The sequence below is a fragment of the Diabrotica undecimpunctata genome, chromosome 3 (assembly GCF_040954645.1).
Source record: "Diabrotica undecimpunctata isolate CICGRU chromosome 3, icDiaUnde3, whole genome shotgun sequence".
Lineage (NCBI taxonomy): Eukaryota > Metazoa > Arthropoda > Insecta > Coleoptera > Chrysomelidae > Diabrotica > Diabrotica undecimpunctata.
In genome coordinates this window covers 7,514,984-7,542,241 of record NC_092805.1, presented here as the reverse complement: position 1 = coordinate 7,542,241, position 27,258 = coordinate 7,514,984, and the positions used below count along the sequence as shown (strand labels likewise).

Sequence of the window (27,258 nt, the reverse complement as noted above, 5' to 3'; positions counted from 1 at the left end):
GTTTGTATCTTTTTCACATGTACATTGGTTAGATTACGACGTGAAATGTCGTAGGGGAGAGTTGCCAATACTGTACTACTTAACATATTTCAAATTTTAATTTGAATAATATTCGTCATATTTAACTGAACGATGTATTGTAATAAATAATAAACATTTACACAGGCATGGTAATTTTTGTAACTTGATATCAATGATTTTACTATTAAAAAAGTATGATTTCCTGGTAGGTTGCAAGTGGTACAATTTAGAAAACTAGTTGCTTTTATTGTATCACGGATTTCCTTAATTGTACCCGTAGTAACCTATATAGGGGGATCAGAGGGATCAGTATATAGTAAAATAAATTTTAGTGTAAATACTATTAATCATGTTTTGTTTAATACAATTTATTTTCCAACAAATTTCAGAAATTATTCAGTTTGAACGTACTCGGTTCATTTCGACAGCCATATTCTTCTATCTCTCTGCATAGTTGAGAGATGTTATCAGCTTTGTCTTTGTGGCATAAGTATAAGGTGACAAATTGTTGTAACAATGAAAGTGAAATGTTTATTTTATTATTATATCTGAGTACATTTGATATTATTTAAACATGATATATGAATAAAACTTCCTATTTAAATGACTTTGTGTTCCATTATCCAGCAGGTTATTTATTTGTCCTTCTTAAATATGAGCTTTCCAAAAGCATTGGGTGCTATGTGGATCTAAAAATTAAGACCATAATATTACTATATAATTGAGATAACTCTATTATTATTATTCTACTACCTTTAACGCATGTCATGAGATGAGAGATAAGAAGTAAAATTGTTTAAACTTAAAAAGGGATAGTTCCCGGGAGTTGGATGTATACCATATAAAAAATTGATTAAATTATACTTTTATCAACATTTTTATATACATACCAATCCCTCAAGAACATCTAAATATAAAATATGAAGTCCTATTGTCTCCTACAGAAATCAGCTTTGAACGAAGTCTTTAGACTTTTTGGGGAATATCCTTATTTATAAGGCATGATATTTTCCTTAATCAATTTTTTTTGATTCTTCTATAATGAAAATAGGACTTAGCGTCTGCTTTATGGATTATCGCACAATATTTACAGAGGAGATAGTCCTAAGAAAAGATGATAGGTGCTTGTATAATGAATAGGAATATACAAGGCTACGTTCATGCCTTTTCTATTAGGCGAACGGTTTACCCCCCAAAAGAAGCTTAGAAACAGAATATACCGACTAAAATTCTTTTTGCATTTCTAATGCACCAAACCTTTTTTATTCGATTCTATATATTTTTCCAAGATGAAATGTATTTTTTTTTAATTTTTACAAGTGGGCCAGCAATTGTTATTAACAAATAACTTATACAATAAATCAATTTCACCGAATTGCTTTGAAATCAATTTTTTTAGGTGTATCTCATCAAAATAAACACTTTTTCTTTCTTGATAATTTTTCGAAAAATGCTTCCCTTTCGAGTTATTTGCATTTTTTTGTTGAAAAAATGCCTTAATTAGTGATTTTTGGGATTTTTTTTCTAAAAAACTACTAAATGAATTGCAATTCTACAAATAGCTTTATAATCTTTAAACCGTCGAGTACAAGTTAGAATATTTTGACAAGGATAATTTTTTTCTATCTTGCTAAAAACGTAGACCCAAATATTTCGAATATGCCTTTCTCGCAGTCTACCGCTAAGTGTGTACAGCGGTTGCGGCGATATAGGCGTGCGGCGCGTAGAAATATTTGTTTAAATTTAAAAAATTAATTCAATACAAATATTACGTACAATTTATTAAAAAAAAGATATTTCTAATTATTTTTATATAGACATATTATAATTAAAACAATTAAAATTAATTTTTTACAATGCTATAATAATGTAATTTTTCTTTTAATATACGTGGTGACTATATTATTGAATGTTTTATTACAGTGAAATACATTAAGCAATATATAATTAATTTTCATTGAAAAATATAATAAAATTAAAATATTATATTAATTATACATCGTTTTCATTGTCAATAATTTGAAAATTTTCGTCAACAGCAACAGGATTTCCATTTCATTGTCTTCAATAGAGTCGTCTTTAACATTTTTACAATTCTCTGGTGTACATGCACATACTGCGCAGCATTCTAAATTATAGGAAATACAATTACAATTTTTCGTAGAACATTTTCCGGTACATGAGCAGAAATACTTTTGTAACATATCTAAACTAGTTTCGCCTTCAAAATAATTAAAATCGAAACAATTATTTTCCATTGTCCAACCATGGGTTAATGGATCAAGAGATGAAATAATATTGTTTTTTGCTTGAATCCATTGATTTATTTGCCACTTTGCTCTTAAGTAATGTTGTAATAATGCTGGTTTCGAAGGTGGTAATTTTTCATTAGATGCATTTTTTTAATGCAGTATTATATCTTAATTCATTTATAGATTCATGATATTTTTTAAACTTATTTTTCATATATATATATATACATATTACATTATTAAAAAAGTCGAAAAGATTCGAGCGCCTACAGCAGCTCAACCGCTATACACGCTTAGCGGGATACTCTCGAAAGGCATATTCGAAATATTTGGGTCCACGTTTTTAGCGAGATAGAAACCATTTATCATTGTCAAAATATTCTAACTTGTACTCGACGGTTTAAATATTATAAAGCTATTTGTAGAATTGCAATTCATTTAGTAGTTTTTTAGAAAAAAAATCACAAAAATCACTAATTAAGGCATTTTTTCAACAAAAAAATGCAAATAACTCGAAAAGGAAGCATTTTTCGAAAAATTATCAAGAGAGAAAAAGTGTTTATTTTGATGAGATACACCTAAAAAAATTGATTCGGAAACAATTCGGTGAAATTAATTTTTTGTATAAGTTATTTGTTAATAACAATTACCGGCCCACTTGTAAAAATTAAAAAAAAATACATTTCATCTTGGAAAAATATATAGAATCGAATAAAAAAGGTTTCATTAGAAATGCAAAAAGAATTTTAGTCGGTTGATGCTCTGCTTATAGGGGTAAACCGCTCGCCTATATTGTAAATCCATGTATTGTGTAATATTATGTTTTTATAATGTTTCACGTATTTGGCATCGAACTAAATCCAAGTTATTTCCAAGCTTCTATTTTAATAATTAAACTTAACATGAAAATTAAAAAATCTGTTTGAGGATATTTCACAAAAGGTAATAAGAACCATAATTAATAGCAAAACATTTAATATATAAGATATGCCGAAGATACAGTCGTTCTTGCCAGCACCCTGCTAGAACGAATTATACTTATAGACGGCATTTAGAATGCAAAAGTCGGTATAATAAGAACGGGAAAACTTTATTTGTATTCTTTGTATTAATTATCCTTTTTATAACCTCTGTTTTAAAAGTACTAAACGACATTAACAATAATTTATTATTGGTAATATAAAAAAAAATAATTACGATTTCTCCTCCTGTTGGTTTAAAGTTGTATATTATGGTGCGATCATCACTTCTCATTATAAGAACGTCTTCGAAGAGAATGGCTTTGCTCTGCAATCAAATAAATAAATATCAAAAATAAAAATCAAATTAAGAATAAGTAGCTGCAAAAAGGAATTAAGAAAAGAAATTTTGATACATCCAATAATTTTTTTTATTAAATTAATGTTGTTCGATCATAAAAATATTTATATTCACAGCTAGGATTCCAATGATGAGGTAACGAGAAATCAGATTGAGCATAATCCCGATTAACGCAAGACGTGACAGTAACATTATCGATGTTAGAAGAGCATTGACGCAGTGATAATTTTCTAGTAAGGTCAAATTCAGACAAAGAGTTTTTAAACAAAAGAACAATAAACCAGAACAGATTCCAAAATAGAACACGGCGACAATATGCTTAAAAATAAATGGGTACCAAGCAGCACTGCAAACCAGTTTGAGATACGTAAAAAATCAAAATAATGTTGACACAATGTGGGAAATAATTTAAAATTTAATTACTCAAAGTATACAAACTATTGTGGGAAAAACGAAGAAGAATAAAAAGAAGAACTACCCACAGAAGAAGTCCATAAAAGCCAAAATGGACCATTATGCCAATGTCCTGAAATAGGCATATATTTTAGGAATTAAAAAATATAAAAAATTATTGTCAACCAAGAGTTTAAAGAGTGTCATAAATAATAACGAAAGTAAGTCAAGAAAAAGGAGGAAGTACCCACCCCTGGAAAAAAAAGTGTAATTATAACCATGCACAAAAATTGTGCTAAAATGTACTAGTGCACAAACTATAGAGATATATATCACTTATTAACCCAGGATATAGAGTATTCTTCCTAATACCATTAGAACGATTAAGTAAATTTGTCAAATATCAAATAGCAAAATATCAGTATGGGATTAGTTTTTAATTACTTTGTTAGTAATTCTAAACGTTTAGCATTACTTTCCTCATGTAAAATCTCTAAGTCTTCTTACATTATTGCCACAAAGACGACCAATAGTCAGAAATAAGTATATACGGTTGCCTTTCATCTTGCATGCAAGCTATGCCGATACCTTCTACCTATATTTTACTATTAACTCGTATTAATCTTTTTTTTGTTGTTTAAAACGTTCTTAACATTTGGCATTCCTTTCCTCAGGTAGCTTAGCGTTCTCCGTGTATATGTTAGTTGTTCCTCTGGAAACCTCGGAGTCTTCTAACAATATTGCCACAAATTTGTAGCATTGCTCCAGTAGTGAGCCTTTTCCAAGTTAACATGCCCCATTTCTAACTTGACTGCACCTTACTGAAGACGACCAATAGTCATAAATACGTATATACGGTTGCCTTCCATCTTATACACATAGTTTATTATATATTTTTACCTTTGTTGTCAGCTAGCCATAAACGAGATACTTCAACAATGCTCACCGATTGTTAAAGGAAGATTATACGCTGATGGCTTAGTTTTACTTGCCAAAGGAAAAAACTCTACATCTATTCAAAAACATTTACAACAAACAATCAACCAGTTAGAATCATGGTCTAGGACTATTGGATTACAATTTTCACCGACAAAAACTAAATGTATTTTATTCACACGAAAACATAACTACTCATAACTCCACATCTGAAGCTATATAGGCAAACCCACAGTTTCACAAATAATATCAGATTTTTAGGTATGGTTTTAGACCAAAAGCTCTTCTGGAAAAACATACAGAAGAACTTAAAAAATCATGCCAAGCAGGATTAAATTTTATGAAAACTATTTCCAGCAAAAACTGGGGAACAGATCAAAATACACTATTATATGTATATAAATCTTTAGTTAGATCCAAACTCGACTATGGTGCGATAGTTTATTCATCAGTATTGAAGACCTTAGAAACTGTTCAAAACACAGCTCTACGAATAGCTACAGGTGCGTTTCGAACGGCACCAGTTGAAAGTTTACAATGCTTAACAGGACAACCACCCCTAAGTTTACGATGCAAATACCTTTCTCTCTCATATGCTTCTAAAATAACTAGTAGTAAAGAACACCTTACTTATACCAATACGTTCACAAATCGATTTCAAAACACTTGCTATACAACAAGACTAGATCCACCATTTTACGAAAGAGTTAAAAGAAACCTTCATGACCTACATCTTGAATTTCCTGAAATTCTCCCAACAAATTTTCTAACTTCTCCACCTTGGTTAACACCAATTCCCAAGATTAATACTAACCTTAGTATATATAAAGAAAGTGAGACTGTAACAGACCTGATCAAACAATCATTCTTAATAGAAATGGAAACTTATAAAAATCACTATAAGATATACACTGACGCATCCAAATCTTCAAACGGTGTTGGTCCAGCCATCCTCACCAATACATCCTTAAAATTTTAATTCAATCCCATTACTTCGTCATACACTGCAGAGTTGTTTGCAGTATTACAAGCACTTATCCACATAAAAAAGTCGAAACAGTCCCCGTCTCTCATAATAACCGACTCACTAAGCACACTTCATACAATCAAACGTTTATATACCAATAATCCAATTGCCTCACATATCCAATCAGAAATAGAGATTCTAAATAATAACAAGATCACTGTTGAATTTATGTTTGTTCCATCACATTCAGGTATACAAGGAAATGAAGAAGCAGATGAACTAGCCCGCTTATCATCCTTTAGCCAGGACTCCATTCTTATTAATGAGGTTTCTTCAGATGACTTCAAGTCAGAAATAAAATATAAAGTGTTAAATGCGTGGCAAAATAAGTGGAATGCTTCACAAAATAAACTCAAGGAAATCAAACCATTAGTGAAACCGGGCTCCAACTTACAGCGAATAGACAGGACCAAGTGAGAATAACACGTTTGCGACTAGGACACAGTAACTTTACACATAAACACCTCTTTACGCGAACTGTTCCGAAAATGTGTGAAAATTGTCAAGTAACACTCGCCGTGACTCACATACTAACTCAGTGCAAAACATATGAAGCAGCAAGAAAGAAGCACACTATCCCAAATAATATAAAGGAAGCCTTAGGAAGAAATATAAACATTAAAAACACAATAAGTTATCTTAAAGACTCAGGACTTTATCAATTATTTGTAATTTTTTCTAACTTTACCTGTATTATATTTTTTAGGTCGCTACTAACCTTGTAGTTACAGCGTAAATAAATCAAAAAAAAGTTATAAATGATTATAAAAACTTACCTTAACTTTTTTCCCAATGATACTCATTTCTTCAAATTCTACACCTATGGTAAATTCGCTTACAAGAGATTTATCCCCAAAAAATTCATTCATTCTGACCTTATCTCCATCTTGACGAAATTCGATTGTATATTTTACATAGTTGCCATTAAAGCCTACAAACCGTTTACAATTTATTAAAAAGATAGTTTATATATTAAAAATCATAAGTTCACTAAAAGAGAATTGATTTTGTACTACAAATCCTACAATTTGTTTCGATCACTTATCTGAACTTCGTTTTTGAAGCAGAGAGAAATCTGGATTCTTCTTTTAAGAGTAGCCACTAACTTTATTTTCTTACATGACATACTTGTAATATTCCTAAACGATATTCTGATTTTACTATACTGGTGTTCTTATTTTTGTTTTATCCGTTCATTCTGGAGAAGAAATTTTTAGTATTTTAGCGTGAGAATATCTATTATTATATGATGCTTTATTAACTTCTCTATTAGCACCAACACCAACAGCATATACTATTAAAAAAAATAAAAATAACCTACAAACAAATAAAAAAGAAAAACTTGATATATACTGAGTTGATGACCAAAAAAAAAGTGTAACACTTAGAAGGAAAATATTTTTTTTTTAATATTTATTTACGGAAGGATATATTATAATATTCTTATGATTTGATCACATTATAAACAAATTCGCAACGTCATTTTCGTCAAAAAATTAATAATCAGTGGCCCCTCCTTGATTTTGTATAAACTCTATGAGGCATTGATAGAATTAAGTGGTCTAAATCATATTGTGGAATACTCATCCAGATTCCCCTTATGGCATGCCATACATCTTCTAAATTTGCTGGAGGACGTAGCAATCGCTTTAGGTTTCGATTTACCATATCCCACACATGTTTAATGGGTGAAAAATCAGCTGAACTTGATATCCACTAAAAAGTCTCTATACCAAATTCTTGTATGAACACCATGGGTTGACGAGCAATATGAGGTATTGCGTTACCTTGTTGAAAGATCGTATTCGGAATGGTTTGTAGGCAGTGATGTAAAACCGCTTGCACTACTTCACCGATATATCGTCGAGCTGTCAGAAAATATGACGTTCGATGATGAATATACAATAGAGTTAAAAAAGATCAGATTTGAGATTAAAAATTTGCGATCGCAAAAACAAGACGACCTAGAAAGGTATGCCGAACAATGAAGAAAATTCTAAGGGCGCGGAAACGAAATATATGGATAAAGTATGCAAGCATATTGAAGAAAATTACAAGAAAAATGAATTAAGAAATTTTTACAAAGAGATAAAATACATTAAAACTGAGTATCAGGGAAGAATGATGAATGTAAAAGATAAGCAAGGAAATACAACGCCTACGATACAATAGACAGAAACAAATTAATAGAAACGCTAAAAGAATTCTACTTAAGTGCAAGAAAAAATAGGAAGATTGGTAAAAATAACTATTAGATAAATCATTTATGCTGTAAAATGCAAGGGTACAGTATCAGAACAATTCTAAGTGAAAAAAGGTGTTCGCTAAGGAGAGCCATTATCTACATTGCTATTCAATATAGTTCTAGAAAAAATTGTAAGGGTTAGTGGAATAAATAGGTCCAGCAGTCCAGCACTATTTTATACACAGAGCAACAATGCTTAGCATACGCTGATGATGTGGTTCTTATTGCAAGAAATGGAAAAGAACTGGTAAGAATAGCAAAAAGACTGATTCGGGAATTTTCTAAAATGGGACTGAAAGTTAATATTAATAAGTCCAAGTACATGAAAATCTCGAGCAAAAAAGGAATAAACACCAGGGGATCCTTTAAATTGGTGGTGGAGGATGGATCAGTTGTAGAATTCGAGAAGGTGGATAAATATATGTACTAAGATACTCTTATTGATCAGACATGTAAGGAAGAAACTGAAATCAACCTGAGACTCAGCAAGAGCAACAGGTGAGCTGGAGCCATGAACAAAATAATTAAGGCCAAAGATATATCTCGTAATACAAAAATAAAAGTATACAAAATATAATAAGACTCAAAATGCTATACGCTGCCGAGACAAGGACTATGAAGAAAACCATACAGAACAGATTGGAAGCATGGGAAAGAAAAATACTTTGCAGAATGTTTGGTGAAAAAGTAGTAGTTGGAGAATGGAGAAGACGAACTAATGCAGAAGTATATCAATTGTATGCTAACTCTACAATAACAAAAGTGGTGAAAAAACGTAGACTAGAATGGCTAGGACGTCTAGAAAGAATGCAAGGTAATAGACTAGTCAAGAATATTGCTTGGAGAGTACATGAGGGCAAAAAAGAAAGGAAGACCAAGAAATAAATGGAGAGATGTAGTGATGGAAGATGTCAGCGAGATGGGAATCAGAGATTGGAAGTGATAGCCAAGAACAGAAAACGATGGAAATTATCCAACAAGCAATGAGCCTAAAGGGCCTGGTATCGCTGTACATACATACATTGCTCATTTTGGTAATATTACTATTAATGGTTTTAAAGTTAAAAAAATCTTTATAAATGAGTAATAATATTGTAATACGTGTTATTTCAAATACCCAAAAATGTTGCCAAATATAATCTAATAATATTTTTTAATACACTGTGTCTATGTTGTACCTATCTTTAACAATTTAAACTATTGTAAACCATAAGTATTTTGTGGAATTTCACTGCTTCGGTAGATATAACTATTCCGAGAAATTCTCGCCACTGCATTTGAAACTAGCAATCCCTTAACAGCCGTAAACAAAGTCAAAATAGCCTCGTTAATAGCCAACGTCCGAAACGGATAGGACAAAGGAAGAAGAATCCCTTAAATTCAATTCTATATGAGCTAACCATCTTAATTATTCATAGATTATTATTTAAAAAAATTTCTATATAAACTTATTGTTTATTAGGCAAAAAATAGGAAACATAATTCACTTACCTATAGCTTTAATATAATTCTGGAAATTATCCTCGTCAATAACAGTGTATCTACCAGGAGGAATCATTTTTAAAAGTATAAGTTGACGTGAGCTTATAGTCTTTAGATGTAACTTTTTGCACAAACGAAAAGTGCAATGGCTACTATATAATATATAATCCAATCAATGTCAACAACAATAAAATTTGATACGAAGATAATTTTTTATTACCCTGCATCTGTTGAATTTAATAAATATTATTTACTTATGATAGTCCTTTTTAAAATGTAAGTTAAAGTCAAAACAAAGTACATTATTGAAAAAATAATACTAAAGAACAAATCTACAAAATTATTAAAGCAAATCGATAAAATAATCTATTCCCATTATAAGTATAGGTCTCCTCCATTTTTATCTACTTATTTCTATTTTTTTGTCCTTTCCAATCTCTTTGTACCATCTTCATATCTTACGTTAATCTCAGTTTTACTTACAATGTTTGATGGCGTTTTTTCCGATTCGTTTTAATTACTACATTTTTCACTTGTGGCAATTATTTCACACTCCTTATTTTTGTCTTGACTGGGTTCTTTGCAGTTGATCCACATAACAATTTAAACATATTTGATAAAGATCTTTTGCACTTAGCTCCACGTTGAATAATTTTGGTTTTGAGAAAAACCATAATTTTGTCGAAGTTTTGGCAAGGTCGTACTTGCTATTGTCAAGTCAGGTACATTTTTGGTGGAGTATACTGAAAACCCACACATACCGACATTTATCTTCACCCTGATTCGCAATCACCCTTCTACACATTTACATTCAGTTATTAAAACCCTGATTACAAGATTACAAGGACGTTAAAATGACGAAATGCATAATGTGAAAACTGCGTTAAAAAATGGCTTTTCAACACATATCATCGACAAGGCTCAGAATGCTTAAAGAAGAATTAAGAACCCAATAGAAAATGAAAAGCTGGTTGCAAAAACCATATCTGTAAAGGGGACAACAGAGAAAATAGGGAGAGTTCTAAGAAATAACAAAATCGAAAGGATATTATCGAAAGATAACATAGTTACGGTAAGATGTAAAGGAAAACTATCGCAACCTATCAAATATGAAACTGGCATTAGACAAGGAGATTCGCTAAGCCCATTAATATTTTATCTGATAATGGATGAAATCATAAAGAAAGTTAAAAAAGGAAGAGGATATAGAATGGGAGAAAAGGAAATAAGGATAATATGCTACGCCGACGACGCCATAATAACAGCCGAAAATGAAAATGACCTACAAAGAATAATTAAAGAATTCGAAGATACGGCGCTCATATACCACATGAAGATCTCAACAGAGAAAACTAAAGCGATAGTGATATCAGCGGAACCGAGACGATGTAAACTAGTCGTAAATAACAAAATAATAGAACAAGTGATGGAAACTGAATACTTGGGAATAAAACTGTCAAGCTACGGAAAAGTGGAAGAAGAAGTACAAAAACAAGTGAACATGGCAAACACAGCAGCAGGATGTCTCAACAACACAATCTGGAGGTTTACAAATACCTCACAACGGAAACGAAAACCAGAATATATAAATCAACAATAAGACCGATAATGACGTATACAGCGGAAACAAGAGCAGATACGGCGAAAACACAAAGACTACTGGAAACAAAAGAAATGAAAGTCTTACGAAAAATAACAAACCAAACTCTAAGAGACAGAGTAAGAAGTGAGGATATACGAGCGAGATATGGTATAGAGGAAATAAACGCGAAAAAATGACAGAAAATAGAATAGTACGAATAGCAAGAGACAAATCGCTAAATGGAAGAAGATCATTGGGACGACCATGGAAAAGATGGTCAGACAACGTCAATTGAGGCTAAAAACCGAAGTAAAACAGGCATTAAGCCTATTTATAAAGTAGGAAGAAGAAGAAAAAAAAACGATATTTAATACTGAAAGAAAACTCTCAACTATTTTACCATTCTCAAAAATAAAAATATCGTTAGAAAATCATCGAAAAGAACACCGAAATGTCATCAAAAGGAGAGAAAAAAACGTCGTCGCTTGCACAATATGTTTCAAATACAGGACATACCATAAACCTGAACCAAAGGACGAAATGGCTGGCTAACATGGAAATTAAAAGAAAACGTGAAATGAAAGAATCGATAGAAATAGAAAAAAAAACCAACAGTCTAAACCAAAGAGATCAAAGAGATACTCAAAGTTCAAAGGAAAACGATATTGAAGAAAAAAAATCAGGCAACAATAGTACGAGTACGACCCCTCCTACCTATAATATAGGTAGGAGGCGCACCAAGATACTTTATATAATTTATCGATGTCGTACGGCCGTAGCGTCCTCCAGGTTCTCTGAGGTCTTTTGATTCTCTACGACCGCCGCTCTTGAGGTGATCTTCCCACAATGGGTGGGTGGTTTATAATCAATGCAAGACTGCAGTAAGTCAGAATAAGTAAGTTTCGAGATAAAGACGATTTTGTTTATTTTCGTGCTAATATCGGTGAAATAAGACACAAGTTTTAAGAAAAATTAACATTTAATTATGATTTTGCATGCTTTTCAGCCTACATTACATTAACCAAAAATAGAAATTTAAATGAAATAAGATTAATGCTAAAAAATTAGGAATTTCAAAGTTATAACAACACTTTTGCACGGAGAAAATTGTTAATCACTACACATTTAGTATTAGAAGTTTAAAGTTACAACACTTTTGCACGGAGAAAAATTGTAAAGAGTGTAGACACATTTTCTGTTAGTTGTTGTCCTCTTCTCGTATATAAGATACGTATATATATTTTAAGATAACTGTCTTTCCTTATACAAGAAAAAATACTTCTTGGCTGTAAATAATTAGTCTTAATTTATGTGTTTTTAATCCAATCTAATAAATAAATGGTCAAACGACATCGCACACATTTTATGTAAATCTCGTAAATCTTTGTTTATTGTCTCGGCCGTTAATGGATTACGTAGGCACGCTGTATATTAAAATTAAACATCACAGATATAGATATTAAAATAACAAATATTTTACTTTTTTCTTGCCTTTCATTGCTTGTTATCAAAACCATTACAATGTTCCGTGCAAAACTGTTGTAACTGTGTTACATTAGGATTACAACAGTTTTGCACGGAACTTATGTAAAAAACTAAAATAGTTAAACTGTTGTTGTAATATTTAGCTGGTTAAGCATTTGAAAGTTACTAAAGTTTTACAAGGGATAGATATGCATGTTTACAATCGAATTCCATGATTACTTCATTTTCATAAAATTTTGAGTTACTGCAGTCTTGCACTAAGAGTGCGATATTGTCTATTATAGATCTCAATCCTTAGGGACTTCATGTCTATTTGTGAATATTTTTGTGTTTAAAGGATTTGTTTGTTATTTTCAGTTTGTTATCGGACGAGAAGTTTCTTCCTTTTTACCTTCCTCTGCAGTATAAACTATTCATGGTTGGATATGATGGATTGTATGATATCATTACAACTCTATCGCTATAGACAAAGTGAATTATAATCAAATGAACTAACTCTCTTAAAATAAAGTAGTTCTATCTGCTCAAGTATATTGATAAAATCTTTTACTGCCATGTCTGGATTGTCATTATTATTAAACAGGGAGGATTAATTATTCGATAAATTTGGTTTGCGTTTTAAAAATACAAAATTATGCGTTTATTTTTCAAAAACTATTGTAGAAATTATTTCCGTTCCATTGTGCATAATTCCTATTTATTCACATTGAATCTTTATAGTCAATAGACCAATTATATTGTCTTTTCTCTAGTTGCTCAATATTTAATTTGTTTTCATTTTTAAACCATAAATATAATCAGAATATTGATTTAATTATTAATTGGGTATTCGTTTTGATATGGAATGCTGATATAATCTATTTATGATTAATTAATGCACTATTTTTTACTATTCAGTATTGGAAATTATAAATAATATAGTCGTATAAAATTCATATCAATGTAATTATTACCAATATCATTCGCCTCCCTAGCCGACATATGCCGTGAGCACAATCAAACAAAGAAAGCTTGAATATCTAGGCCACATATTGAGACACGATAAGTACCGTCTACTGTAATTGATTGTCCAGGGGAAAATAGACAGTAAGCGAGGGCCAGGCAGGAGAAGACGTTCGTGGCTCCGAAATCTGCTGAAGTGGTTCGGGCTCACATCGGTCGCACTATTCAGAAGCGCCGCAAACAAGATCAGAATTGCCATGTTGATAGGCAACGTTCGCAACGGACAGGGCACTTGAAGAAGAAGAAGAAGCCGACATATATCTAGCAAACCTTTTTTTGATCTTGGGTTTATCCATATAATAGAGAAAAAGAATACATTTCAGAGATATCTCTTGTCTTATCACTCTTGTCTCTCAACTTATGAATTAGGTCAATATCAGTTAAGGAAGGTTGTCATTCCATCTTTTGTGCGGTCATCTGATACTTCTTCTGCCGATTGGTGACTTATCTCTTGCTATTTTGACGACACGGATTTTCTTCATTCTGCTTATGTGGTTATTCCATTCTTTTTTTCTATTTTGTGTCCGTTTATTTATACAATGTACGTAACATTTTCCTCTAATCTCTTCACTTTTCTTTCGATCTCTCAGCGTATTTCCTGTAATTCTTCTCAGTACTCTCATCTCTGCTGTTTCCAGTAGCCTTTGCGTTGTGGCTGTGTCGGGTCTTGTTTCTGAGGCATATGTCATTATTGGTCTTACACTGGCTTTATAAATTCTTGATTTCATCTAAGTGTTAATGTGTCTGTTTCACCATACAGTGTTATTAAGGCATCCTGCCATTCTATTTGCTTTTTGTACTTGATATCTCACTTCTTTGTCCAGGTCTCCATAGTTAGACAGTGTAATTCCCAGGTATTTTATTTTCATTAATTGTTCAAAACTGATGCCATAAATTTCTATTTTATATCTGGTTGGTTCTTTGCTGACTACTATTGTTTTAGTTTTCTGAGATGAGATTGTCATATTAAATTCTTTTGCTCTTATCTTAAACTTAAGACACCAGTCTTTAAAGATTATCTTCATCTTGGGCTATCAATATGGCGTCGTATTTTGATTTCTTTGTTTCCCGTTCTGTATCCTCTTTCTTTGTTAACGCTTTTGATAATTTCATCCATGATCAAATTGAAAAGCATGGCGCTTAATTCCTATTTCTATAGGTCCTGTAAGTTGTCTATCTATTGTGACTTCCATTTTGTTGTTTTGGTAGATGTTTTCGATAGTTTTTATAATATTTAGGGGTGCTTCTCTATTATACAGAAGATGGATTACATCTTTCAGTCTTACTTTAGGTCAATCAGACACAGAAGTGCTGGTCTAATATACTCTAGGGATTTCTCAGTAATTTGCTTTAAAACGAATATTCCATCTGTCCACTATCTTCCACTACGAAAACCCCGTTGTTCATCCGCTAAACTTATCCTCTGATTTATTAGCACTTTTAAAATTTTAGTTGTAAGTTTTAGCGTAGTATTTAACAAGTTTATATCTCTTTATTCTTCCTGTATTTTATTGTGTTTTATAATTTTATTAATTATTGTTGTTAATTGTTCTGTCATTGCTGCTCCACAATATTTCAATTACTCGTTTGGTATCCCGTCTTTACCTACTGCTTTTCTGTTCTTCAGGTTTTCAAGTATTTTCCGAACGTTCTGTACATTTATATTAAGTTGTTCATTCGTGGTAATTTCTGATGTTTCCGGTTCTAGTGTCGTTTCTTCTTCCTCTGCATGTAGCTTTTTTTGGTAGTCAATCCACGGTGTTATCGTCAGGCAAAATTATCAAATTATCCCGGGTAATAGTCTTATTAAGTTTCCTTTTCAGTTTCATTTCGTTTTTCTAAAAACCAAAGAACCAGAGACCAAAATGCCATTGAACCTATAAAAATCATACGAACAAGCTGAATTTTGTTGAGAATGTCAATTTTGGGACCTAAAAAAGCAAAAAGTTTACCACTCCTACTCCCGGGATTCTCCATAACACCACCCTCGTAGAGGTAAAGGAAGTAAAATAAAATAAAAAATTATAATATAAATACTATATTACATACATTAAAGTTACATATTCTTCTAAGTTTATTTTATCATCTAGTCTTTCTTGAAAATGAGTTTTGATGAGCCTTTAGGTGATTTATGGACCTGGAAATGAAAAAAAAAAATATTATACTAAGAGTATTTTAGCAGAAATATCCATACCGCTTTTTACTGTTACCTTTAGTTAGATAATGAAATCATTTTTACTAAAATATAACAGGTGTAAGTATGTGTCTGCTAGTCAATAACTGTAATATTATTAATATGACTGTGGCAAAACATGGGTTAAGTTCAAAAATTGTTTAATTTGACTATATTAAAAATTAGGTGATGAAAACGATGAAATCTCCATACAACGAGGAGTCAGACAAGGTTGCATTTTGTCGCCAACATTGTTCAATGTTTACTGGGACCAGTTATTTAAAAAAGCACTTGAGAGACAACCATATGGAATAAAAACTAACGGGGAACTACTTAATGTGATTAGATATGTAGACGATACAGTAATTCTGTCAGATAATATTGAAGGTCTCCAAATTCTGCTTGATTGTATCCCGTTACGGGGTAGGAGAAGAAATGGGCAATAAAATAAACTCAAACAAAACCAAATTTTTAGTGTTTAGTCGTGACCCACATCCCGATGCAATGCATTCAATTAAACGAAGTCCAAGTTGAGAAAGTTCACAAAATAACATATTTGGGAACTGTGATAACAGACCAACTAGATCCAGACATAGAAATAAATTTTCTTTGCAATAATCATCTTAGTTTAGAACTGAGACAAAGAATGGTTAAGGGCTATTAAGGTCCGTACTTTTGTATAGTGCAGAAGTGTGGACGCTAAATGTATCGATCATGAACAAAGTTGAAGCATTAAAAATGTGGGTTCATAGACGAATGCTGAAGATACCTTGAACAGCAAGGAAAACTAACGAAGAAGTACTAAGGATCGTCAACAAAGATAGAGAACTGATAAAGACTGTTAAACATCGAAAAATGTCTAATCTGGGACATATAGTAAGGGAAAGTCGATATAAAATATTACAACTGATCCTTAAAGGCAAAATAGAGGACAGTAGAGGTGTAGGAAGAAAACAAGTTTCTTGGTTAAAAAAAATTCGTGAATGAACTCAGATATCAAATGCAGGACAATTATTCCATAATGCAGAAGATCGAGAAGCCTTCGCAATGGTGATCACCAACGTCGGATAATTCTGATATGGCGCGCGAAGAAGAAGAACAGGAAAGAGGTAAATATATGAAAAATATAAATGTCGGCAGATCAATAAGACTTCGGACCTTAAAAGCCAAACTACGTGAACATTTAATATTTCAGAAAATCAATACTGATCCTAACATAGAGGAGTAATGGGGCATCCAGATCTGTTTTTGATCTGGAACAAAAAATATCCACAAATCACTTACATTAAACTACTAGAATCGAATGTTACTAATAAATAATTTGGAGATCAGTCCTTGGACCACGTTTTTATGTATTATAGAGTAAGGATATATGTTGCTCCGTTTCAAAAATCGTTTAAAACTCATTTAAGCGACCGATAGAAAAAAGGAATAATATATTTCAATCAAATATTAATTTTTGTGTGGGTAAAATATAAGCTTACTAAATAAGCCTACCGTCCTAACTATAAACCAAATTTTTACTTACAATTTCCAAACCATTGCTAGTGAAGTTGAAAGTCCTAGAATGGTCTCCATTGGTGATTACAAGGACATCTCCATCAAGTTTTGCGATGCTCTGTAAAAAAAGTTGTTTATTATTAACTTTTTATTTCTAATAAAATATTTTTTTTTATATTAAACTGCAATTAGTTATGTTGTCTGTATTTTCTAGACAATTACTTTAGATAATAATATATTAAATCTCATAGTGGATGAGGCGATAAAGCAAGTGAAAATGAAAATTGGATATAAAACAAGAAATAAAAAAATAAACATTATATGTTCTGAAAAAGTTCGAGTCCAAGAAATATCTTATAACCATTTAAAACCAACAGAAGACTGTGGCTGTTTGACTTAACGTTGAAGAAAGTTAAGAAATACTGGAGAATAAAGCTTTTAAAAAAGAGCAATTTGTTCCAAGCGCAAAATTAAATAGCAGGGTGGCGAGAGGATCTCCTTTTCTAAGCCCGGTGTCAATGAAGAATTTCTCCGACGTGGTGCTGCCAATTCTGATCCGTGCGGAAGCATTCTTTGTGCTTACCTGTGCTAATCGTACCAGCTTTCCAGGTACTCCCATTTCTACCATAGTCTCCCACAATGCTTCTCTGCTAACAGAATCGTAAGCTTGTTTAAAGTCCACGAAGATTTGGTGTACATCGCAGTTGAATTCCAAGTTTTTTTCCAACACCTGGCGTAGGACGAATATCTGGTCTATGGTCGACCTTCCCGGTCTGAATCCGCTTTGGTAGTCGCCTATTGTTTCCTCTACGTATGGAGTTAGCCTTCTAGACAGTATTATGGATATAATTTTGTACGTTGTATTGATTAACGATATTCCTCTATAGTTCCGACATATTTGTTTGTCTCCCTTCTTGTGGATAGGTACTATATGGCTTTCATGCCAGTGTTTCAGTATTTCTTCTCTTTCCCAAGCTACTCTTATACGATGATATATGGTGGAGCTTTTCTTCCCCTTTTTTTAGTAGTTCCGTCTGTATGTCTCTGGGCCTGGGGCTTTATGGTTTTTTAGGGACGAAATTGCGGACTTTACTTCAGCTAGTGTGGGCCCTGGTATTTTAGGTTCAGCTAACTGGTACTGATTTTGTTGTCCTGTCGTTGTGGGTTTTTCTGTATTTAGGAGTTGCTCAAAATACTTTCTCCATTGGCGGTTTAGCTCCTCGTCGTCTGTGAGCAATTGTCCTGCATCGTCTTGGGCTATAAATCTTGGGCTGTTGGTCGTGTTGCCCTTCATTGTTTTATTACAATAAGTATTACAAAGTAGGTAGATAGGTATTACAAGAATGAATATTTTTATTGAAAGAATTAAATTCTTAACAATATTCAGGTGATAAGCCATTTACAATTTTTAAGAAGAAAATCATGATGAAATGAAATATTCTATTTTCAACAGAGAATCAATTTAGAGCATTAAACATTGTCCCAATAGGACTACAGTGATTTGTTTTAAGAATTATTCTCATTCCTCGATTTTGTAATTTTTGCAGCATGTAAGTTTATTAAGATTAAATAAAAATAAAATTGATGAACAATGGTTAAAATAAGGTTAAGCACAACAAGAAATTTGTTAATAACCAAAGAAGTTCAATGTGTTAAATAATATCGTATCGTACAAATAGATGATATATTACCTTAATTTTGCGACCAAAAAAATCTTCTTCAAATTCCTCTCCAATAGTAAATGATGCAACTCTGGTAGTGTTTTGGGCTAATTCAGTAATTGTATATTTGTTACCGTCTTGTTTGAATTCAACAGAGAACTGGCCGCTGCCTTTGATTAATTCTTCTGGTACACCTAAAATATGTTATATTAAACATTATTAAATGGCTAAACTTATTCCTTGAACTTAAGGTAATAATTATTACCTTAATAGAATTAGAACTTTTATTCTGTACAAAAAGAAGACTGTAAAAATCATTCTTACAAAATCTTGAATAAAGATAAAAGTTGAGCAAAGAGAAGACCAATAAAGTCAAATATCTAGAAGAAATATTTCAGCGAAATGAAGACGATATCAAAGTTAACAAAGAAATTCAATGATTTATTTTAAATTAAGAAGCCAATCAAATTAAGGAAAATATCAATCTCATAAACTAACTCAAATTTCTTTTAATTATCAAGAAAATCCTAAAACAACTATCTATGAACAATATAGTAAAACTCACATCTTATCAATGTCTTGTGAAGATCAAGGTGTGTTCCAAATATACGGAAAGTGAAGATGTTATAATTATTCTTAGATCTGAAAAATACCCAAATACCGTATCATCCTACAGGCCGATTTCTTTACAGCCAAAAATTTAAAAACTATAAGAGAAGATATGTTTTCCTTGATGTTTTCCTTTAAGCTGTTAAAAAAGTATGTCATGAAGAACGTAAATGCAGGACTATCAAAATATAGTGCACTAGGACCAGCCTTATCTCAGTCTTTTCTTCGTGCCATGTTCGTTGCTGAACGTTTGCTATTATATTGGCTATCATAATTTTAATCACCGCAGCTCTAAAGAGTGACTAAGACTAAGTAAACCACTTACATTGGTTAAGAAGGTTGTCGGGTATCACTGAAGCTTTTGCAGAAAAGGTTTGAAGGTCTGTACAAGTTGACTGAAAGACCAAGGTTTCTTTACAGGATTGTTCAGTATTTCTTCTTCTTCAAGTGCCATCTCCGCGGCGGAGGTCGGCAATCATCATAGCTATTCGAACTTTTGAGACGGCTGCTCTGAAAAGTTCATTTGATGTACCTCCGTACCACTCTCTCAGGTTGCGCAGCCATGACATTCTACGCCTCCCTATGCTTCTCTTTCCTTGGATCTTTCCCTGCATGATCAGTTGGAGCAAGGTGTATTTCTCTCCACGTGTAATATGTCCGAGATATTCCAATTTTTTTGTTTTTATTGAATTTAAAATTTCCATTTCTTTGTTCATCCTTCTCAGAACCTCTTTGTTTGTGACATGTTCTGTCCATGATATTTTCAGAATTCTTCTGTACACCCACAGCTCAAATGATTCCAGTTTTTTCATTGATGTAGCATTCAAGGTCCAAGATTCCATTCCATAAAATAAGGTCAAAAAAACATAGCACCTCGCCAACCTAACTCTTAGTTCCAGTTTTAAATCCCTGGTACATAGAACTCTTCTCATTTTGTTGAAATTTGCTCTAGCCTTTTCTATTCTTATTTTTATCTCCTGATTGTAATCATTTGTGGAGTTAATCATTGTTCCCAGGTATGCATATTTGTCCACTTGTTCGACGTTGGTTTCGTTTATTAGAAGATTCTCGTTATTTCTTTGAGTTTTCGATATTCTCATAAATTTCGTCTTCTTGACATTCATTGTTAGACCATACTCTTTTCCATACTCTGCTATTCTGGTCACCAGTCTCTGAAGATCTTCAATGTTTTCAGCTAGAATCACAGTGTCGTCCGCATATCTAATGTTGTTAATGGGAACTCCATTTACCTTTATCCCAGCTGTTTCACCCTCAAGAGCTTTTTCCAGGACCTCTTCGGAGTAGGCGTTGAAAAGAATTGGCGACAATACGTTCAGTATTTAGATTATATTAAACTCAGAACTCAGAAAACAACAACCAAAAATTAACGTAAGAATGCTAAAAAACGAAGAAATAAAAAACGAATTAGAAAATAATGTGAATGTTAATATGCAAAAAACACTTACTGACAACAAACAAATTATGGACGTAAATAAAAAGTGGTATAATATAAAAAACACATTATTGAAACCAGCTTAAGAAAGTTTGATACAACATAGGTCAGGGGCTAAAAAACAGTGGATGACAGAAGAAGTACTATTACAGATGGACAAAAGAAGGAAAATATAAAGAAAAAGATTTACAGAAGTATAAAGAAATACAACGAATAAGTAAGGAAAATATTAAAACAACTAAGGAAATCTATTTGATGAAACAATGTAAAGAGATAGAATAACTAAAAACAAAACATGATATGAGAAATATGCACAAAAAAATAGGAGAAGGGACTGGAATAGGTTAAAATAGACAGCAAGGACACATAAAAGACAAAAAGGAGTACTACCAATAGATTTACCAGAGAAATTAGGACGATGGGAGGATTACGTTAGAGAACATTTCCAAGATGAAAGAGGTGAAATGCAGAAAATACAAGAAGTAAATCCTTAAGAGAGACAGAAGTCCAAGAAGATAGATGAACTCAAATATGCTATCAAAAACTCCAAAGACAATAAAGTAGAAGAAGAGGATAACTTGGAAGTATTGGCAGATTTATTCAACACGGTGTACGATACGGGAATAATACCACAAGAGTGGCTGAAGTCAGCATTTATAACCATTTTTAAAAAACAAGCAGCAAAAGAGTGCTCTGATTATCGAACACTGAGCCTGATAAGTCATACTTTAAAAGTACTGCTGAAAGTAATACGTAAGAGAATATACGAAAATCTGGAGGAGGATATTAACGAGACGCAGTTCGGGTTCCGAAATGAAATGGGTACTCGAGAAGGACTATTTGCCATCAACATATTGATTCAGCGATGTCGGGATGTAAACGTTGATCTACACTTGCGCTTTGACACGAAACCGCTTTCCATAAAGTAAGACATGAAAAACTAATATCAATACTTATGAACAAGCGCATTGACAGTAAAATCATAAATAAGTGCCATAGTTCAAATTAATGAGCAACACTCAAAAGAAATGAAGATCTATAGAGGAGTTAGACAGGGATGTGTTTTATCACCAGTTTTGTTTAACTTATATTCTGAAGAAATTTTCCAAAAAACACGATCAATAATATCAAAGCGGGAGTTACCGTTAACGGAAAATTATTTAACAATTTAAGATGTGCAGACGACACTATGATCATAGCAACGAATATAGAATATCTAAAACATCTTCAGTGCATCAACAATGCATATTTAATGCATATTTTTAAGTAATTTAGTTCATAATTATGCGTTTATTATTCACATTTTTTGCATATTGGTCCTAGTGAACTGATGAAACATATTATATGCATGAAGAATACACTACGCCTATATACATGCAGAATATAATAAATTTAAAGAATTATATGCAAAATGGGAATTGCAAAAACTTTTCAAATGTGTCAAAATTAGGTCAAAAATAAAACGAAACAAAAAAACATTAATGGGGGACAAAATTCGATATGCAAATTAAAAAAAAATACAAAAAAATGTAAGTTGTTTAAGATATTATAAAACAGAAAGACTTGGTTGTAGAGTAAAAAAATGAAAATGTTACAAATAAATATGATGACTTATAATATTTCGAAAACAATAAAAAGTATTTGAAAAGAAAACGGTTTAATATTAAAAGTAACACTAAATAAACTTACCATAGTCTTTAAGCGATTGAACGAAATTTTCTTCTCCAATTACACTGTATTTTCCAGAGAGAACCATTTTGAATAGGTGCTAGTTCGGATGAGTCTTGATTTCGAAAATTCAAAAATTAACTGATATCCTAACCAATAAATGCTCGATATAAATACAAAATATTATCTAAGATACAGGTGTATTATCGAAAGTATAATATTTAGATACGAGTCCAGGTAATTTGTGGCTATTTGTGATATAATCATCATTTAAGTACTCAGGTGCTGTTGCAGGTGCAATTTGTCATTAAATTAATGTTTAATTTTGATTTAATTGAATACTTGGATTGCTTTATCGAGAAATTTCAAAAGTCGCAGTGTTTATATCAGCAAATACGGGTAAAACAATGTATTCGAATTGATAAGGCGTATCTTTAAATTATTAATTGGTGTCATTACATTATTACATTTTACAGTTCAGTAAGAACTAAGATTAAGGAGCAAAAAGTCCTAGGAAATAGATTGATTTATTTCATGCCTAGAAAATTGGTGCTAACACCCTATATTGTTAATAATTATTCATAATTTTGTGAAAATCTGTTCATGTTGTTTTCCTGAAAATGCCAAGGTGTATTTTAGATGTAGATACTCTAATTTGTAACGTGCCTAAGTACTTTATTGCGGAAAAGAACAATGGTGGTCATTTAAAGTCGATAACGTTTGTACAATACAATAACGCGTGTGCAATAATTTAGGAATTAAAGAATCAAAATAAGATCCACAATAAAAAATCACCGCAAAACTCACTCTTCACCCAAAACAAAGAATACGTGAGAGACGGAAATTTTAAATTCGTAATACTACAATCAAGGTCTAAATTAGCAGCAAGTTCTTACTTTTTGAACGACCTCATAAGATTTTTTTAATCGGTCTTGTTTGTGCAGCTTGTATCCGGAATCATGGTGAATTTGATTAACAATCGTTTAATTACACGTTGTTTATCTGCCATGAACTGATTGACAAATTAACGATCTAAGAGCTGTTCAAGGAGGAAGAATAAAGGCAAAGAGAATGAAGATATATATAGAATAGAATATAATAGAATAGAATAGAATAGAATAGAATAGAATAGAATAGAATAGAATAGAATAGAATAGAATAGAATAGAATAGAATAGAATAGAATAGAATAGAATAGAATAGAATAGAATAGAATAGAATAGAATAGAATAGAATAGAATAGAATAGAATAGAATAGAATAGAATAGAATAGAATAGAATAGAATAGAATAGAATAGAATAGAATAGAATAGAATAGAATAGAATAGAATAGAATAGAATAGAATAGAATAGAATAGAATAGAATAGAATAGAATAGAATAGAATAGAATAGAATAGAATAGAATAGAATAGAATAGAATAGAATAGAATAGAATAGAATAGAATAGAATAGAATAGAATAGAATAGAATAGAATAGAATAGAATAGAATAGAATAGAATAGAATAGAATAGAATAGAATAGAATAGAATAGAATAGAATAGAATAGAATAGAATAGAATAGAATAGAATAGAATAGAATAGAATAGAATAGAATAGAATAGAATAGAATAGAATAGAATAGAATAGAATAGAATAGAATAGAATAGAATAGAATAGAATAGAATAGAATAGAATAGAATAGAATAGAATAGAATAGAATAGAATAGAATAGAATAGAATAGAATAGAATAGAATAGAATAAAATAGAATAGAATAGAATAGAAATATGCTTTATTATCAGTAAAAGTTGTACAATTGAATGAAAAAGGCTTACAAAAAGACAGAAAAATAACAATAATAATTTAAAATTTACTGAAATCACATAAATCGTCAATGTCACAAAATAAAATATACTAAAATACACAAAATTTAAATTACTCCTCAAGGATCATCGATTAGTGTTACTCTTTTTCTTATTGCTATTAACAGTATTATGGAAAATGATACTCCACCAGTAAAGAGTACGCTATACGTAGTTGATCTCATAATTTTTTTATTGTAAAGGAAGAAACATAAAACTAATTAAACAAACCTTACAAGATACTATTTCTGCATTAGAAAAATGGTCAATGAAATCGGGACTGAAATTTTGTTCCAACAAAAGTAAATGTATTCATTTCACCAGAAAACGCAATGTTAGTAGTTCAGAACTTACAATCTTTAGTACAAAAATAGAATATGTTAATTGTATCAAATTCTTTGGAACTAATTTTAACATTTAAATTTGAAGCAACATATTTATCATCTTAAAATATCTTGTCAACAATATTTGAACATAATGAAAGTCTTATCTACTAAAAATTGGGAATGTGATCAAGTTATCCTATTGACAGAATATAAAAGCCTTATTAGATCTAAAGTCGATTATGATTCAATAGTGTATGGGTCTACCAGTCAATCACTTTTAAAAGAGTTGCAAGCAATCCAAAATGCCGCTGTAAGAATAGCCTTAGGAGCTTTTTGTACCACACCTACAGATAGCTTACTATATTTAGTAGAAGAAATGCCTCTGGAATTAAGAAGACAATATCTTAGCCTAGCATATGCTGCAAACATTTCAGCAATAGTGAAAATCCTGTCAGAAACAATATCTTTGTTTCTTGTTTCCACACAACATATCATAACAAAAAAAAATCTAAACCCCCTTTATATGAAAGACTTAATAGATACATGATCAGTTATAATATTGTCTTCCCTAAAATATACCAAACCACTCTTTTAACCGCTCCCCCTTGGATGGTCAGAAAACCCTTCCTTTGGCCCTTATTTTTGTCTTGACTGGGGTCTTTGCAGTTGGTCCACATAATAATTTAAACATATTTGATAAAGATCTTTTGCACTTAGCTCCACGTTGAATAATTTTGGGTTTGAGAAAAAACCATGATTTTGACGACGTTTTGGCAAGGTCGTACTTGATATTGTCAAGTCAGGTACAGTTTTGGTGGAGTATACTGAAAACCCACACATACCGACAGATATTTTCACCATAATTCGCCCTGAATCACCCTTCTACACATTTACATTCAGTCATTAAAACCCTGATTACAAGATTCGAAAGACTGACAGATGAAGAACATCAAAATGAAAAAATGCATAATGTGAAAACAGCGTTAAAAAATAACTTCTCAACATATACCATCGACAAGGCTCAGAATGCTCAAAGAAGAATTAAGAACCCAATAGAAGATGAAAAAATGGTTGCAAAAACCATTCTACGATCTGTAAAGGGGACAACAGAGAAAATGGGGAGAGTTCTAAGAAATAACAAAATTGAAACGATATTTAATACTGAAAGAAAACTTTCAACTATTTTACCATTCTCAAAAATAAAAATATGGTTAGAAAATCATCGAAAAGAACACCGAAATGACATCAAAAGGAGAGAAAAACACGTCGTCGCTTGCACAATATGTTTCAAATACAGGACATACCATAAACCTGAACCAAAGGACGATGCTGGCTAATATGGAAATTAAAAGAAAACGTGAAATTAAAGAATCGATAGAAATAGAAAAAAAACCAACAGTCTAAACCAAATAGATCAAATCAAAGTTCAAAGGAAAACGATATTGAAGAAAAAAATTAGGCAAGAACACCGACGAGTACGACCCCTCCTACCTATACTATACCACCGCCCCAAGATTCTTTATATAATTAATCGATGTCGTACGGCCGTAGCGTCCTCCAGGTTCTCTGAGGTCTTTTGACTCTCTACGACCGCCGCTCTTGAGGTGATCTTCCCACAATGGGTGGGTGGTTTATAATCAATGATTCTGTCTTCTTTCATCGCCTTACTAATGGAATTATTTCACCCACTGGATAGTGAAAGGAATGTTATGTCACTTTCGCGGTATACTCGAGAATTCTCTACTTAGCTTTGTAGTTTTTTATGTAAAATTATATCGCAGCGTCAGTGCAAGACTGCAGTAAGTCAGAATAAGTAAGTTTCGAGATAAAGACGATTTTGTTTATTTTCGTGCTAATATCGGTGAAATAAGACAAAGTTTTAAGAAAAATTAACATTTAATTATGATTTTGCATGCTTTTCAGTCTATATTACATTAACCAAAAATAGAAATTTAAATGAAATAAGATTAATGCTAAAAAAATTAGGAACACTTTTGCACGGAGAAAAATTGTAAAAAGTATAGACACATTTTCTGTTAGTTGTTGTCCTCTTCTCGTATATAAAATACGTATATATATTTTAAGATAACTGGTTTTCCTTTTACAAGAAAAAATACTTCTTGGCTGTAAATAATTAGTCTTAATTTATGTGTTTTTAATCCAATCTAATAAATAAATGGTCAAACGACATCGCACACATTTTATGTAAATCTCGTAAATCTTTGTTTATTGTCTCGGCCGTTAATGGATTACGTAGACACGCTGTATATTAAAATTAAACA

The 27,258-nt window shown here is 31.6% G+C and overlaps 2 protein-coding genes across 2 annotated transcripts; both read right to left on the bottom strand.

Moving 5' to 3' along the window:
• Nucleotides 1-544: 544 nt before the first annotated feature.
• LOC140435474 (fatty acid-binding protein 1, liver-like) lies at nucleotides 545-9,836 on the bottom strand. Its single transcript, XM_072524207.1, has 4 exons — nucleotides 9,686-9,836; nucleotides 6,726-6,880; nucleotides 3,471-3,560; nucleotides 545-710 (listed from the first exon to the last, which is right to left on the bottom strand). Exons 1-4 carry the CDS (start codon nucleotides 9,750-9,752, stop codon nucleotides 657-659), a joined length of 366 nt encoding a protein of 121 aa, XP_072380308.1. The 5' UTR covers nucleotides 9,753-9,836; the 3' UTR covers nucleotides 545-656.
• A 5,931-nt stretch (nucleotides 9,837-15,767) lies between these two features.
• On the bottom strand, nucleotides 15,768-23,090 carry LOC140435473 (fatty acid-binding protein, liver-like). The gene is made up of 4 exons (XM_072524206.1): nucleotides 22,831-23,090; nucleotides 19,110-19,273; nucleotides 17,447-17,536; nucleotides 15,768-15,882 (listed from the first exon to the last, which is right to left on the bottom strand). The coding sequence occupies exons 1-4, from the start codon at nucleotides 22,895-22,897 to the stop codon at nucleotides 15,832-15,834; spliced, it is 372 nt and encodes a 123-aa protein (XP_072380307.1). The 5' UTR covers nucleotides 22,898-23,090; the 3' UTR covers nucleotides 15,768-15,831.
• Between the last annotated feature and the right edge of the window lie 4,168 nt (nucleotides 23,091-27,258).

Excerpts from the sequence above, each read along its gene's own strand:
- LOC140435474 (XM_072524207.1), bottom strand. The coding sequence starts at position 9,752 with ATGATTCCTCCTGGTAGATACACTGTTATTGACGAGGATAATTTCCAG. Across the intron at positions 3,561-6,725 it reads TCATTGGGAAAAAAGTTAAG|AGCAAAGCCATTCTCTTCGA; the intron begins GTAAGTTTTTAT and ends ATTTGATTGCAG. Across the intron at positions 711-3,470 it reads AACCAACAGGAGGAGAAATC|ATCCACATAGCACCCAATGC; the intron begins GTAATTATTTTT and ends CTTAATTTTTAG.
- LOC140435473 (XM_072524206.1), bottom strand. The coding sequence starts at position 22,897 with ATGGTTCTCTCTGGAAAATACAGTGTAATTGGAGAAGAAAATTTCGTT. Across the intron at positions 19,274-22,830 it reads TCAATCGCTTAAAGACTATG|GTGTACCAGAAGAATTAATC; the intron begins GTAAGTTTATTT and ends AACATATTTTAG. Across the intron at positions 15,883-17,446 it reads CTAGCAATGGTTTGGAAATT|GTCCATAAATCACCTAAAGG; the intron begins GTAAGTAAAAAT and ends TTTCATTTCCAG.